The following is a 17678-nucleotide window of genomic DNA, read 5'->3' on the forward strand; positions in this document are numbered from 1 at the left end:
ATTTTTTTTGTGAAACAACCAGTTTAAAATGATAATAAAACCTGTCCCCTACAGCTGGTGAGACGATGTATTTTGGGCTCTATACTGGAGAGTGAGAAGAACTATCTTGATGCGTTGAAGAGAATATTAGAGGTATACCAGCAAAGAATTTGCCATTCTTCTGTGTTGTGTTATGCAGTTTTGTTTTTTTTTTACATTTAAAATTATTTGCTTTTTCAGCAATATGAAAAGCCCTTATCCCAGATTGAGCCAAGGTTACTGAGTGACAGGAAACTGAAGATGACCTTCCATAGAGTGCGCGAGATCCTGCAGTGCCACTTCCTCTTCCAGATTGCTCTGGCAAGTCGAGTGGCAGAGTGGGACAGCTCGGAGATGATTGGTGATGTCTTTGTAGCCTCGGTAAGCTTGGATCCAAGCACGACAAACAAATAACAGCACATATTCCATTCAATTTTCACATACTGTACCTTATGCAACACACATTAACTTTGTTAAGAAAGGCTACTATTTTGGGAAACACATAAAGATGTTATTTGATGATGTAAAGCATTGCTTGGTGATTTGCCTTTTGTCCCGCAACAGTTCTCAAAGTCTATGGTTCTGGATGCCTACAGTGAGTATGTCAACAACTTCAGTACGGCAATGTCAGTGGTGAGAAAAACCTGTGCATCAAAACCTGGCTTCATGGAATTCCTAAAGGTTGGATATTAATATAAATATCAATGTCTCGACATCAAAATCATTATTTAATGACTAAATGTTAATTTGCTGATTTGATAGTCACCACCTCAAATGTAACTGTTACGTGGATGTTTATAGTTTGCTTTGTATTATTTATTCCAGCATCGTCAAGAGACAAGCTGTGACAGGATGACTTTGTATGGCTTGATGATGAAGCCAATTCAGCGGTTTCCACAATTTATTCTGCTCCTCCAGGTATGTCAGTGACCTTTTTCCTTCCTGCACTTTTAAGGTGTTTTATACATGTTCACCACCAGATGGAGTGTTTTCCTCATGAATACAAGCACAGTCAACGCAGTCACATCATCCATCCATTTTCTATAGCCGCTTATCCCCACAAAGGGCGCAGACTTGCTGGTGCCTATCCCAGCTGACTTCGGACAGTAGATGGGGGACACCCTGAACTAATTGTCAGACAATTGCCGGGCACACAGAGACGAACAACCATTCCTGTACACAACCACACTTAATGACAATTTAGTGTATCCAATACATCTGCCGTGCATTTTTTTGGAATATGGGAGGAAGCCAAGAGCATGCAAACCCTACACAGGAAGGTCAGAGCCTCCTTGAACTGAGCTCAGCTCCCTTAACTTTGAGGCGGATGTGCCAACCATAGCCAATACTGTATATTAAATGCATCTAGTGCACAATGTTTCTTCCATTTAAATTAAATTGTAAATCTGGCACACTGCATAATTACATGAAAAAAGGCCTTTGAAGCTTCTGGTACTAGAAGAGTTCAAACTAAAAGTGAACTACATATAAAAATGGGACACAGTGGACACACTCAAAACAACTGTGTCAAAAATACCCGATTATAGGTCAGCAAAGGTAGCGACCCCATTTGGATCAACTGGACCGAATTTTTGTTGTTCTTCATTTAACCCAGAATATCAGGTCAGATAACAATACACAGTACAGTACAACCCATTTTGTGGTAATTTTACACAAAACAACCGAACTGTTTGGGTTGTTTAATGAGGAATTCACTGACCCAACTTTTTCGGTGAAATTGATAGCCTAAAAATTTGGGTCAATGAATAACCTGCAAAACAACCCCATGTCTTTCAGGCTGTAACGGGTCATTCATTTCACACAACTTTTTAGGTGAAATTACTCAAACAAATAAATAACCAACTAAGACACTAAACTTTTTATGTTGTACTATTCATTTTACACAATGATTTAGCACGAAATGAATAATTTATATTGAACTTCCGTATGTTTAATTCAGATTTTTTTTTTTAAACAAACTGACTTTACATTGTGTGTGTATGACATCTAGATCAATTCTTTGCACAATTTCCTTGCATTACTAATCAATAATTGCTTGTAAAAATGATTTGCCTTACTTTTCTTTTTTTTATTTGATAAATAGTGAGTAGGAATTTCTGAGTAATAAATATTGATGGTGGTGTTACAACTGCTCAAAATGGGTGTATATGAAAGTCAAAAGTGAAAATAAATTGCCATTATATGCCATTTGGCCCATTATTTTTGGCTGTTCTTGATTTTTGACGTGCTAAAATCAGCAGATTAATCAGTGGGGCCCTTACTTTTAGACTGCATTGTACTTATGTACAACCAAGTAAGAGTGTGACTTTTGCATGGCTTCTCACCAGGACATGCTCAAAAACACACCAGTGGGCCACGCAGACCGCCTGCCCCTACAGATGGCCTTAACAGAACTTGAGACCCTGGCTGAGAAGCTCAATGAAAAGAAGAGAGAAGCTGACCAGCGCTGTGAGATTCGTCACATCGCAAAGGCTATGAATGAACGTTACCTCAACAAGGTCTTGTACATGGTGTTTATTGTTAAAGTATAACGTGTGCATTTCCCTACAAATTAGTGTTCAGGTTTTTTCTGTTCTGTTTTGGGGTACAGCTTATTATTTCTATCACTGAATTCAATTAATTATTAGCTACTAATTGTGACACCTCAGAAACTTGTTCTATCTACAGGAAAGAAAGAATATCTCATGAACACGTTTTCCTTAACTTTTATCCTGTTAGCTTCTGAGTAATGGTAGCCGCTACCTGATCCGCTCAGATGACATGGTGGAGACAGTCTACAACGAGCGTGGTGAAGTCATCAAAACAAAGGAGCGGCGTCTTTTCCTGCTCAACGATGTTCTTATGTGTGCCACGCCCAATATTCGGTTAGTGACCACAAACTATAAACCATGTCAACATTCCCTCCTTAAATTACATGTGTTCCCTTTGTAATTACTTTTTTTTTCAGTTTTGCTTTCCATTTATTTAGAATTGGGTTTTGGCTTGTGTGTGTTTCGGTAGTCAAACTGTAAAGAGAAATGATTACCACTGTGTGTGAGTGATGTGAGTGTCCTTTGTATGCATGAGTCACATGCACAGCTCAGTGAGTTTTTGTTTGAACTCTTCTTGGCAGGTGCCAGGACGGCAGTAGTAGTGGCAGTGTCCCACTTGAACAGCGGTTTCTTCTAAAGTGGAGTGTTCCCTTGAGCTTTGTAGAAGCGCTGGAGTTTGGATCCAGTGAGGACATTTCGGACACCTCCCGCTACCCCGCCTCCCACTCTGGGGAGAAAGTGATCATCAACGCAAAGCCAAGTATGTCTGCTCTTCTACTTCTTGCCTTTGTGTAACAAAGTCCAGAATGCTAAAGTTATGAAAATTGATATCTTTGTGGATAGGCAGCCAACAACTTACAGTAGCTGCCTGTGATGGATGCTAAAAAAGCCTTTTTGTTTCTAGGTCCTTAGACGTAATTTAAATCTATGAGTCTTGATATATGACTATCAGATGGAAATTTCCCACTGTTGTCATTTGCATGGAATTTACAGTTGTTTCTAGAATTAACAACAGTCTGTCCCACCAACTGAGTGCAAAGTTTCCCCATTCAGTTCTGGTGACTGTTAGCTGTCCAGTCCAATGACGTCAGTGGAAACGCTTGGCTCATATATGTTCCAGATGACCACTCAACTCACTTCATTTAAGAAAACCAATTACAGTAGTTTGTAAATATTCAGCACTGACAAGGCTACCTATTTGGAGGGGTGTCAGAATAACAGATGAATTGTGATCAGTTAATTACAGCCATAGTTAAAGAGTTATTTTTTGTCTGGTTAATATAACATTTAATCTTTAACTTTATGCTTTCTGTGTGCTGATTAAATCCATTTTTATGCATCGGGCCTCTTGCGGTTCAGTTGTCGGAGTTGGAAAATAATTGGTCACTCACACTCTTGAAATGAACATCAATCAAATTCAAATCAAATTTTATTTGCATAGCCCAGAATCACCGAAGTCTCATTGATTGGTTGTCATTGTGTTTGGTATAGTGTTTGGCATAACTTGATCGGCTCCTGTTGTGGGTGGGAGGGTATAATCAGGAGCTGAAGAGAAATGTGAAAATTCCGGAAAATGTGAGAGTCATCCTTTTTGTTGGAAATTTAATTTTAATATACGCACCGATAGCAACCTTGATATGTAAGATATGCGTTCCTTGTAAGAAGGCGTTTGCTGACCACAGAAGCAACTCTAGTTTAGCCTTTCACATAAATGCAAAGTATTCAGCTGAAACTGAAGTCACAGCTAGCGAAAGCAACAAAGACGCCAATGTAGTGAGCCATATCAAAATTTTTATTCAAACTAAACTCAATGTGAGGAGGTCTGCGACGGACAGGGTGAATATTGTTTAATCTTAATGTTACTTTCTAATTAGTTGGCTTTTGACGAAAGAAAACAGCTCCGTTTTTCCTGATTGTTGAAACTAAAGGTTGTAGACTTCAAGTAGGAATAGTCTCAAATACAGCTGTCGGGAAATGATTACAACTGCATCTGTTCAAGAACATAAATGCCTGAAGCTACTTTTTTGTTGTTATATAACAATCTTTTAATCTGCCGCAATAACACAATACATCTAATGATTTTCGTGGTTGAGCGAGTTTCTCAGACATTTTTGGTGAGTACATGTACAAAAGCCACATAAAATAGCATGTTCATCATCTTCTGTGCGTGTACTTACAAGGCTGTGATCTGACCTTGAGCTTTTTTGTGGACCACTTTCAGATAAGTAAATGGTAAAACACTTTATTTTTGCTGCAATTCCTCGTGTGGTCGCTACATTTGTGCCATGCTGTACGCAGGATTAAATGATTAAAATCCATTGCTCTCTAAAGCTGTTAGGCAACACAATTCATTAGCAGCAGGCAAGGCCCAACTACAGCTGTGACATCACTTACAGTCTGCATTAAGTGCAGTATAATTTCACATACATCGCGGCCACCGTAAAATTGATTAATTATTCCACAAACACAATATTACCTGGTAATCAGAGTGTCATGTTTTGAAAATGCTGGCACAAAATAATGTATTCTTCCTTTAAAAAAATGGTGGGTTGGTTTCTCAGTCAAATGAGAGACAATTGCATTTTTTATTTATTTATTTATTTATTTTTTTTATTTTCTTGGATACTGGACTGTTACTTTAAATGTAGTAATACTCTGTACATGTTTGCACACACTTAACTGCAACTCTTAATCACTATAGGATGAGTACTAAAACTTCTGCTGGGTGCATTAGTTGATTTGACTCTGAGTTAAACAAACTGTCTAGCCAGTAGATGGTTTCGTGGAACAGATGGCAGAGACAGACCTCCAAAACATCTGGTCTGGTTGAAGGGCATTAATAAGAGTCCAACTGACAGAATGACAGATTTCTCTCACTTTGATTTTACATGTGTGTCTGCACTTCAAGCCAAAAGACATCACATGAATCTCCTTAATCTGATACGTTCTAGAAAGAATTATTGGAGGGATTTTTTTCCCCCTGAATAAATTGTAAGGTGTCTGGCTCAAATTTTGCAGTATGTAGTTCATATGCAGTCATTCCCTAGCCGGGTAATCAATTAAAAAAATATACAAACGTCATTCCCTAAATTTTCAAAGTTGTCTGACTTCAGTCGAACAGAAAGGTCCATCCTGAAGTGGTTTTCTGTCACAGGACACATAATGTGCATTGGTCCATATTCAGACTGACATTTAAACCGATAGACAATTTAATGTGTGCTAAGTAACATAACATGCATGTTGGCTATGGAACGGGGGGGATTTTGTATCTGAAAACTTCACACAGAAAGTTCAGAGCCAATATTCAAACTGTTCATGATACATCGTCTGCCACATGAGCCCCCTTGCCACTTCTTCCAATAGGTTTTTATGTAATAGCTGGCACATTGCTTCGGCTTAATGACTCTAGTGAGTCACGTGAACATTTTTGAGGATGCTCTGCTCACCCTATTTTGTTTGAAAATGTTGGCTCGCTCACAAAGAGTCATTCATGGGTTGGACACTAATTCTCAGGCAGTCTTTGCAGTTCATGTCAGTTTAATGAGTGGAGTTATTTTAATGAATACAGTTACCTCAGTCAGCAGCTCTAGAGGTAGTAATTAAAATTATGTATCACTGGTTGCTCATGTGAAATATTACATCTAACTTTTTTTTTTAACACTGACTTGCAATAACATGTTAAACACTATTGTGCACATATTTAGAGAAACTTAACGTTGAAGAGACCAAAACTGGTTTGGATAATAAGAATAACAGTTTTTCGGAAACACACTCTGGTTTGACAGACACCTGTCTTGACTCAAAAGAAATGGACCGTCATATAACACACTTCTGACATGAAATGACATGCCACAATATCATTCATGGAAGGTTTATTCAGCCTTTCTGCCTGAATTCTTGACCTGAATTTAACCCATTGTGTCTATTTATTCTGTTAGATGAGCCCTGAAAATCACATATAGCTTCTTTTGCATAGAAAAGTTCAGATGAACACATGTTAAGCAAAAGTGCTTCTTGATTTTCTTATCAATGTACCATACATCATTTAATTGACAATGTCAGCGTCTTCAGTAAAGATTAATAAATGAATAAATTAGGTTACTCACCAAATCACCAAGCATTAAGAGCTAATATCTGGATTCTAATAGTCTGCCAGTTTTAGAGTAATAACCAATCAGGGCTTGTATTTATTTGTTTTAATTCATTCATTCATTATAAGGTAACAGTTGGCAATGGGGAGAAAGTCATATTGCCTTGACCTCGTTTATAGTTTTTGCTCTGCCTCAATACTTCGTTATTCTGTTTAGCAATGCTTGACTAACAAAAACAAAGCAAACAAAAAAAATATTACCTGTTAATCACTTATTACAACAAATGTTAGCACTCCAAAACAATAATATTACCTGTTGTCATTACCTATCAAACATTTGCAATTCTACCCATTGTTTGGTAAGTGCAAATACACAATGCTTAAAGCAGCCCAGATGGCAGTGTGAAAATATTTACGCGGCCTCTGAGCCGTGTCAAGTTTGCAGAGCAGTTGGCGACGACTGTGGGAAACAGATGCCCTTCATTGATCTCCTTTAGACATATTTCTCTTTGTGCTGCCTTTGTCCTCTGAATGCCCTCTTTTACAATTTTCTGTATGTGTCACCTTTGCTGACTGTCAGTTAAGAATGCTTCCGTGTCTCTGTGTAGACAAACTCTACATGGGTCCAGGCCAGCTTTACCAGGATCTTCAGAACCTTATCCATGACCTCAATTTGGTTAATCAGATCTCCAGCATGATCGGCAGCCTCAAAGGCAACTACCAGGTAGTGCATTGGTGTCATTGCGCTGTGAGTGGATCTTATTCTTTACTGTTCCGACAACAAAACTAAAAGTGATGATAAGAATAATAAAAAAACATCTCTCAAATTACATTCACAACTATCATTTTAACTCACGTGATGCAGCATTAGGATAAGCATTTAACTCATGAGGTGCAGCATTAGGATTCCATGACTGGCTGACAGTGCCTATTATCTTTTCAGGATGTACGTCCTCCCAGGTGTGTAGATTAAGTGGGACATACTAATTGAAAGTGGCTGTGTCTCATGACATTAAATTTCATTCGCTGAATGACACAGATTCTAATGATAGTTTTGCAAATTGCTACATGGATTGAAAGATTCAGGTGTTAGTGTCATTAACCGAGACTTTAATAAAGCAGAACTAAATTTACTTTTTCATCTATAGAATTGGAATATTTTTGCATAATTAACTTCATAGCTAAATGAATACCTTAAAAAACACACTTTGCCCTTTGCTGTCAACTGAAAATGACATGTATTCAGGGCTCAGGTACCAACCAGTCAGGGCACAGCTTGCTAACATCACATGATCAAACCCATAAAACAGGTGAGCTGCAATTGATAGTTAGCTGAGCTTGTGGTTATGTTCAGTCAACGGCAATTGGCAGATTGGGTTTTTAAAGATATTCATTTTAGTGTACATGGAAAAAACTTGTAATCTTGTACACTAGGGACAAAAATATATTTTTATACTGCTGAAAATGCCTAAAGAGTAAAGAATGTGTTTAAACAAGCAGCTCCAGTGTCTATCAAGTTGTCTTTGGGCTTTTTTATATGAACTACAGTATTAATAAATTACAAGTATTCTAACTTTAACTTTTACATTTTTGTCCGAAAGCTATAATGTAAACAAAAACATTTTTAAGAAAGGCACACCATGTGTTGAAGCTTTAGATTATTGGTCAAACCACTTGGATGTTAGGGGTGTGGAAACTTGAAATGAGCTGTTTCAGAAGGTATAATGAATTGGCCTCCTTGATCGCCAATTGAGTTGCGAATTACTAAGTGTTTCATGTGTGCAGGTGGTATAGAAAAGGCTGGGAACCCTCCAAAACATGTGTTTGTGATGCATTCTTGACTTCTGTAGTCATTAAAAATGTATAATTTTAATTTAATTTCTTTAGGTATGATTAATTTCTTCCTAATTTTATTGCTGCTCACTTTGACTCTCTGCACTCTGCCTGTTTAGAATGTGAACCCCACCGTGGCCCAAGACTGGGTATCAGGTCTCCAAAGGCTGATTCTGAAGAAGGAAGAAGAGATTAGGGCAGCTGACCGCTGTAGGATCCAGCTCCAGCTGCCTGGCAAACAAGACAAGTCTGTTTTTTTGTGTTTGCAGTAATTTAATGTAACTTAATTCCTCTGCAGATTGTCTACACTTGTCATGCATAGGCCACACACACATTTTATACTCCATGTTTACCACATTTCCTGCATCTTATCACATTCCATTTTGATACTAACCGAATGAGAGCATGGAGAGAGCATTAGGACACACTTGGATGAACATGTTCCTCCATTAGCCTTAATCGGGGAATGATTCACAAGGGAGACAAGGTTCCCCTTTTTTTCTAAAGGTTAACCAGTGCTGCTGCTGTTTCCCAACATTACTGCTCATGTCACATTTACGCATGTACTGATAAAGTCTAAATGCTGTCACTCAAGGTCACAGCTTATTTGTGCCTTTATTGCACTCTGTTTAACTGTTATATTCTTCCATCTTTCAATTTAGCATCCCCATCTTTTACTTGTGAGATTATCCTTGGAAAGTAGTGTTAGTTCTTCCGTGATCTTTCGATCCCTAAACTCAACAAATAAGATGTCTTTCCATTACTGTACTGACAATCCTCTTCAATACGCACACACAACCATACGCACGCTGGGTGAGTGTGCCAGAAGTTATAACTGTTATCAACTATTTGGGCTTCTGCCAGCCTGCATTTTCATATCAGCACTGAAAATCTTGTCCCCCATTGGATGGCATGACAGACAGATGTCATTTTGTTCAGTAAAGTGAATGTTTTTCAATGTTGTGTCAATAAGTTAGGAAATACAAACAAGTTTATAAGTGATAAACGGTTGTGAAAAATGTTTTAGGGTGAAAGAATAATAATGAAAGAAAATATGCTTCAATGGCATTTCATGTCAATGCTGATGCAAAATGTAAAAAAGTACAAGATACAACACAACTCATCATATTTTTTGTCTTTTTTTTCTCAGGTTGGGTAAAGCCACATACTTTAGTGCTGTGTTCAATACTCTCAACCCAGCCATAAAACAATCATGGATCAGTAACTTGCAAATGGCCAAGCTAGCTCTAGGTACAGTCCACTACCAGGCTCTAAAATGTTTCTTTGTGTATGCGTCACAATTGTTATGTGTTTCTCAGTTTCCAGTATGTACGTGGCAGTTAAGCAACCTTTATGTTTATTTTGTACTAGAGGAGGACAACCTTCAAGGCTGGTTGTTTGCAGAAGATGATGGAAATCATCTCAAAAAGCAGAAACACCCTCTTTTGCTTAAACAGATGCCCGTGGTCATGTCAAAACTGCAGGAGTTCAAGGTGAGTTTTTTTTTTCACGCAGACAGTCGCTTTGTGCATGATGCTTTAAAGGTACTGTCTCTTGCACAACTAACTTTCAGTAGCCTTGATTCACATTGGATCCATGGTAGTATTATTCCACCAGCAGCGATTCACCACTCGGGGCCAAAAATAGCAGACGTTGCTTATATAATTAAAATTGTCCTGTTTTCAGTAAACTAACTACACCAACTAATGAATACATCAGAACCTTTATCACTCATATGGTTCATAAGTAGTACTTTTATGTACATAGTACATAAGAGAATAACCTCCCCAAAATTATCATTCTTGCTGAAGGAAATAAACACTAGTAGAAACAGCAAAACGTAACACAGTAGTGAAACTACTGCTAGTGCAACAATAAATCATGTGCAACATTAAACAATTCCAGAATCCAATATTGTAACATGGATTCATTTATTCCGAGGCCATGTGCCATGGCTCACTTGCTTTTGTACAAAGGCCAGATTGATCATCTTCAACATGAGGGTATTTGTTTTTCAGCATATTGATGTTGTGCAGTTGAGAAGTCTGAATACAGTCTCGGTCTGAATAGTCAAATGCTTCAGTGTGTGTAGGTTTTAAAAAACAAATGTTACACTTGAGGTTAACACTTCAACGGTGAGCACCCAAAAAAAGTGAACTTGACTTAGGTGCGTTAATAAAGTGAATAAAATAATATGTATTGTCGGTGCCAGGTGGAGTGTGCAGTCCACAATCCAGAGCCGTACATCAACAACGAGAGCACAGCAGACACTCCTGTCGTGGGCCACGGTTGTGTTTGGGTACGCTTTCTTTCTGTCATCTTTTGAAAAGCAATTACTATGATAATGCTCACTTAATTTATTGCTTAAATTAAACAAAGAACTTAATGATTAACTAAAGATGTGACATGTTGAACTGATCCAGCTGCTGTCTGCCTGCTGTGGATTGCTTCGCATCTTGTCTCTAATGGATTTGCTTACAGCAACTGACAGCACTTGAGTTAAGCACAGATGCCAGGGAATCAGACACAGTTATTTTTCACAATTAAGATTTTTCTTTTAAATTCTCTTTCATTCGTGTGTTATGTCAGAACATATACTGTATGTTTGTCTTGAGGTTATTTACTATAAGATGGGCTAAAAACTCAATTCACATAAAAATATTGACTCTCAGAATCCATATAAAATGTCTTAAAATCAATATTATAAATAAACAAATTATACAACAAATCCGCGTCCTGTTGACTTCCGTTGGAGGCGCACTGTGGATGATTTCGCCATGCAGCCCGTTGGGAAAGTCAAGCTTGTGCCGCAGGATGTGGAAAAACACCACCGTCCTCGTTTCAAAGCAATGATTTACGGCCTTACAGCATGGTAGAAAATGTTGCAGACAGCAAACTATCCCATCCCAAAGGTTTTTAAACTCAAGACAGATGCGCCACAGCTTTACACCTTGAGACTTAAAGAAAAGTCACCAGTACCTTGACCAAAACAAGCAGAGTGGCACTTACACGTAATGCATGGACCTAGAGAGCAAAGCAGTCTTATCGTGTTTTGCAAACTTGTGTGATGCACGGAAGCCACACAGCCTCAAATACGAATGCAACTTTTCACTCCGTTGCTGATGAAAGGGGGTTGACCGTCATAGATTTGGTGATTGTGACTGATAATGCTCCCAATATGCTTGCAGGTACACAGATTAACAATATGGCAAATGTTTCATGCTTTGCCCTTTCTCGCAATTTAGCTGCTCAATTGAAAGAGTTTATTTTCAAATCTTGTTTGGCAATGGTTTTTCGCGTATTTTGGCAGTTGTTCACATTCAGTTTTTGTGATAAAAGGCATGTTCCTTACCAATCAAAACTTAATGTAAAATCCAGAAATAAAAGACTTTTGGTCTCCTTTTGTTATTGTCCTCTAAACCAGACTGAAATAGGATGATGATTATTTGCATATCTATACAGTAGATTGAAACATAAATCATTTTTAATTTAATCAATTTGGCCATCTTAAGAGCGCAATTAAAATCTCCCCATTGCTCAAATTGAAACACAATTTACTCTACAGGTTGCAAGTTGCACCAACCAGATGGGCCAAATAGCCATCGTTGCCATGCAGAGCTGCATCCCGAAAGTGACAGAGTGCTTTAATGTGGAGTCCCGTATTCTTTGCATGGCATACGTCCCAGCAGAACAGCCTCAGGAGAATGAGGACAAAGGCCAACAAGACAACCAGGCTTTGCTGTCTAAAGCAAGTGTTACACCCACTGTCTGCCTGGGCATGGAAGAGGGCAGGTAATACAAGCATGAACTCTGCGGACCCTAAAAACATGGATGTCAGGCCCAGCCAACTATTTGCTGGCCGATTATGTCCTATCAAATGTTGCCAAAAATGCCAAAAATAATCAACCAAATTTCCTTTATCTCTTCATATCATTTATACAGCAATCCTATATTCGTAACACTGGTGTCATTATTTAATAATATTCAATCATTACCATAACCTTGTATTCTTAAATATATGTCATATAATTTGTTGATCATTCTGTTGACCTGTCATTCAAAACAACGTAAATCTTAATTTTTACAAGCATTGATTAGGTGATGTTGTTTTCAGGAGTTTGTGCAAGGAATTGACCTGGATGTCAGTCCTACTTAAATAATATTCAGATAATTTGATAAATTTGATTTGCAACAACTCTAAAGCTGCATCAGAAATACAACATTTAAAAATAATAATGTACAATAATCCGTAATCTGTAATGTATTTATTTTTCATATGAAATTGTAACTACTGCTAACTTTTTTTTTTTTTTTAATTAGCATTATTGTGTATAAAAGCAGCCAGCGTTCCAAGAAAGTGCGCCTGCAGCAGTTCTTTACCCCAGACAAATCAACTGTCACCAGTTTGGCTTACATGAAACCCTGTTTATATGCTGGCCTGGTCAGTGGCTCTGTGGCCATCTACTCCAGATCACAAGGTATGTCTCAGTGGAATGGCTTCATGCACTGTTTGTTGACCCTCTGATATGGCCCTAATGAGACCAATTACGGTGAAGTCACTCTTATTGTGTAAAACAGAGACATATTCATTTAGATCATTGAAATGTGTTTTAAAAGTGTAAGCAATTTGCTCAAATATTTAGTCTGAGCTTGACCTAAATTGATGTCAGTCTCAACTGTAACAGTGCAGTGTTGTCAGTCTCAACTGTAACAGTGCAGTGTTGCTAACTTGGTGGCGCTAGCAGTTAGCGCTGGGAGATGAGAGGCTTAGTGCATCAAGGAATCATGGGTCAACGTTTCCCTTGTGTTGCGGTCCTATTTCCATTCGCTTGGTTGTCTGGGAGATGTAATTCTGAAAGAGGTGACCTATTTAATGTCCTCGCGTCCAGACGTACACAGAGAGAGGAAAAGATCCAGGCTGGACTCCCTCTTCCCACAGTCTATGCCATGCTCCGTTCTGTTCCATCTGGTACATGGCTTTCATATGTTCTCTCTGGTTTTCTCTTTAGTCCGTTACAGTTTTCATAATGTGTTTTGTCAACCAAAATTTTGCTCCAAATACTTCTATGATTAGCATTAGCCAAACGCAGCATTTGTTTTATGACTCCAGTCTGACATTTCTTAGGTTTTATTCATATGACTCAAATCAGCTGTCTCATCTTAGTTTCCTGCGACTTTCTTCTGTAAAGCTCATCTATTAGCTCTGTGTGTCTCAGCTGCAGTTGGTGAGTGAAAAATAGCGCTCACACTGAACTGTCTGTTTTACCTCACAACACAACTTGTTTTGCATGCCGCATATCTTTGTGCTTCTTCATCTGTGACCCACTAATTAGGAGAGAGCATCACAGCAAGCGTCTTTGGCCTTGGTGTAGCTAAATCTTCTCTTTTTTGGCATTTTATCTTCCCCATCTGATACTTGACAGCTATCCTTTAATCAGCTCTTTTGCTGCAATGTGATGTTTTCTGCTAAAACTGTGACTCATAATGTATCATTCAGTGGGATAACAGTTGCCTGGATCAACGTTGCTATGCTGTTAAGGAACATTTTGATAGTAGCTGACTTTTGCTGTACTGTACTTTTCTAATGGTCTTTTTCAAATAAATTTCCTGTAGAAGTATAGATTAACTAGGTAAAAACTTGCATTGTCTTGTTTAAAAAAAAAAGGAATTCAAATGTAACAGAACTCCAGTCAGCTGATTTTTGTAGAGAAACGTGAGCATGCAAATAAATCATAAGTTATTGCTGTGACCATGCAGAAGCGGGACTGGATTTGTGGGAATGCATCTAGAGGTGCAGCACCCAACTAATTGATTACCAAATGAATCAAGAAATATTTTTGATAATCAATTTATTATTTAGAGGCATAAAATTGGGCCAGTTCTAAGAATTTCAGCTTCTTAACCTTTGATTCAGAGATTTCTCTTGTCCTCTGCAAAAGCAGACGGATTAGCCCATTGTGTTGAATCACAATAAAACATCTTGTCTTACTTTGGAAAACAATGATCAATAATTCTGTAGATTTTCTGCCTTACCACAGTCTAACACACATTTATGCTTGATTTATGTTGTGTTGGCTGGCAACCAGTTCAGGGTGTCCCCCACCTACTGCCTGAAATCAGCTGGGATAGGCATCGGCAAGCTTGCGACCCTTGTGAGGATGAGCGGCTCTAGAAAATGGATGGATGCATGGATGGATGGATAGTTGTTACCAAGTGTTATCGGAAAAGGACACCTCTCAAGGGCCACTATATTTAGCATGTTCACTCATCTTTCAAGGCTGACAGAATATTGTGTGCTATGTCTATGTAAATATGGGTGGTATCATATGAAAGATTGATTTCTATGCCTTGCTTTGAATTGCATGGTGATATCTGTGTTGTAAGAGTGGAAACACTGTCATCCAATGGTCACAGTTATCACTACCGTGCTAATTGGCTTATACTGTAAACATTAGTCAAAGGTGTCTGCTACCCTCCATAAAAAAATATATATTTGACGAGAATTTAATCATTTATTATTGTTGTTTATATTTTAAAAGACGGGAATTATCGTCCATGAAAGCGTTAAAAGCTCCAAGAAGTTTAATTTTCATGATACGGGCCTTTTAAGTATTCCAATTGATCCATTAATCATTTATTAATAGAGCACGTCACACCCTTTCCTCATCCTTCCTCCCGCTTCATTATATCATAAAGCACAGGTCCTTTTGAGAAATAAGAACACAAGCAGCCAACATTCCTCGATGGAGAGCTGTCATGCTGCAGAGCAATCAATAAACTGGGAAAATATATCAAAAAGTGACAGTAATGCCACTTTACATCCAATTTTTTTGTATGCGTATGTGAAACTGGTTAGTCATCCTCATTCTGCCCTACTTGCTTTTGCTTTGTGGCCTCCTATGGGACAAATGATATAAAAGAGGAACTGCAATTTGGCAAATGTCAATGTCATCGCCACATAGTGGAAGCATGATCTCTATGGTGCTCATCCAGTGGAAGTTGTATTGTTTGGAGCTCTGTTGTCAAAATAAAACAAATTGGATAGTCTGTTTTATAAACATGCATGTGTGAGCTGCATATTAAGTTGGTTGTAGTTGACATTGCCTTGAGTGGACCGATGAGGATTTGAATAAATCTGCAATTCAGCACTTTTGTATTTTTATGCTTTCCCAACATGGCTCAATCCTTTTTAGTTTACTCTTTCTACGTGCACTTCTATTACAATAATACACCAAGGGCGTTGCTGGAATGCTAATTCCACCTAGCCTGCATAGTGTGAGATTATTTCTGCTCCCCCACTGTGGCACCTCTCCTCCTCTCCTTCCCTTGTTCAATAGCTGCCTTTGTGCCTGCTCTTGAACAAACACTGTTGGTGAGGCCTCGTTCACTTCCTGGTTGAGTTTAGCCAAATCAGTGTGGCATCTGGAGGAAATGAACTTTCATTTGGACACTGGGTCTTTCTCACTGAGTAATGCATTTCAGAAACTTAATTTTAATATTAATTTGACCTAATCTTTTTATTTTTTTCTGTTATACATTTTAAAATGATGACTGAATTTGTTTAACAAATCTTAGAAGCAAAAACACAAGTAAAACGTAAAGTAAAACACACTAGAGCTTCTAATATGAATGCCTTGTAGAAAACTTCAGATTGTTGTCACGAATATGTCAACATAATGGTCGGTCTATTGCAAGAGAACACCAATTGACGATCTCTGGGCTTTAGTGATGCGCTTATCCCAAAAGATGAACTCTCATTTTCGATAATGTCCAAGAACACATCAGTTTAGTGAGATTCAAAGTTTTACCACTGCATGTTTTGCTTGTTATTTGCCTTTTTGTGAATGTTTGTATTGATCATTCTAAAAATTGCCATGTGAGTTAAGAAGAATGAAAATTAAACAAGCGAAGAACTTAGGCATTACCTGTGAAGTTAAAAGAACCAATTGAATTTTTGGAATGGTATTTTTTTCTACATTATGCCGCACATGGTCATTTGTCTGTGGGGAAATATGTCCATTCATCCAGAAGATCTTTTTCAAGGTCAAAGGCAATTCAGTGTGTATTTGAAAGATCACATTATGTGTTGGTGTCACAAATATGTAGCCCATGCAAGCTTATTTGTCATGTGAGGAGGAGGACATGTACTCAGAAGCAGACAGGATATTGAAGGGTAAAAGTCGAAAGTATTGATACACAGAACTCCAACATAACCACAACTCGGAAAACTAAACTCGTAAACTAAACTTGGAGCACAAAACTTAAATCCTCAGGAAAAACAGACTCTGAAATTTGACTAGAAACTAGAAAGACAGCTTGAAAGCTTCAATTGATATTCTGACAATATGTCACTGGGAACCTATAGCTTAAATACGCTCAGAGATCAATTGTATAACAACATAATAGGATAGTCAGAGGCAGGCTATTTCAGAGCCTTGGTGTGGCTGCTTCAAAGGCTCGGTCGCCACGAGTCTTTAGCCTCTTGTCAGGCCGAGCCCGAGGGATCGAACTGGTGTGTTATTGCAGGAGTTCAGCTGTGTGTGTGTGTGTGTGTGTGGGGGGGGGGGGGGGGGGGCAATTTTGGCTTTGGCGGTGATCAGTAATATTTTTAAATTTATTGGAAAGGGAATGGGTAACCAGTGCAGAGAGGCCAGCGCTGGAGTGATGTGCGAATGTCTTTTGGTGCAAGTGAGGAGACGAGCAGCTGCATTTTGAGCTAGCTGAAGCCGACTAATGGAGAACTGGTCAAGGCCAGCGAGCAAGGAGTGATAGTAATCTAACCGTGATGAAATGAAGCGGCGAATAACACGCTCCAAATCTGCTTGTGTAAGATAGATCTTACTTTTAGCAAGGAGCCTCAGCAAGAAGAAAGGAATAAACTGATTTTGACAACAGAGCTGGTATGAGAACAAACTAAAGAACCATAGCAACTGATTAGAAACTGATACATCAAAGAACAAATCAGTCACAACAGTAAATACTGGATACCGTATGACAACTGTGATAAAGATGGGTACATAATCTTGCTGGACCACAAACTGACCTGAGTTTAATTTAGTATTCTTAAGTTTTGTATTTTCATCAAATCAAATGTGTGTTCTCTATGTGGTCTACATGCAGAGTTTCATCTGTGCTGAACTACCACTGTGGGTGCCAGGCACATGGAGAGCCGAGTGTGTAGGAGG

At 38.4% G+C, this 17678-nt stretch overlaps 1 protein-coding gene across 2 annotated transcripts in view; it reads left to right on the forward strand.

Annotated features, from left to right (window-relative positions):
• arhgef10 (Rho guanine nucleotide exchange factor 10) overlaps positions 1-17678 on the forward strand; it is a 48758-nt gene that overhangs the window by 17916 nt on the left and 13164 nt on the right. For both annotated transcript variants that reach the window (XM_088433506.1, XM_088433507.1), the window contains 14 exons: positions 55-132; positions 220-399; positions 583-699; positions 844-936; positions 2367-2537; positions 2758-2903; positions 3152-3330; positions 7269-7384; positions 8613-8740; positions 9644-9744; positions 9865-9986; positions 10706-10792; positions 12059-12285; positions 12814-12971. In XM_088433506.1, coding sequence (XP_088289632.1) covers positions 55-132; positions 220-399; positions 583-699; positions 844-936; positions 2367-2537; positions 2758-2903; positions 3152-3330; positions 7269-7384; positions 8613-8740; positions 9644-9744; positions 9865-9986; positions 10706-10792; positions 12059-12285; positions 12814-12971 — 1903 coding nt within the window. The remainder of the gene's footprint in view (positions 1-54; positions 133-219; positions 400-582; positions 700-843; positions 937-2366; positions 2538-2757; positions 2904-3151; positions 3331-7268; positions 7385-8612; positions 8741-9643; positions 9745-9864; positions 9987-10705; positions 10793-12058; positions 12286-12813; positions 12972-17678) is intronic.

The sequence above is a fragment of the Hippichthys cyanospilos genome, chromosome 14 (assembly GCF_059441005.1).
Source record: "Hippichthys cyanospilos isolate Australia breed blue-spotted pipefish chromosome 14, RoL_Hcya_1.0, whole genome shotgun sequence".
In the NCBI taxonomy this organism is placed as follows: Eukaryota; Metazoa; Chordata; class Actinopteri; order Syngnathiformes; family Syngnathidae; genus Hippichthys; species Hippichthys cyanospilos.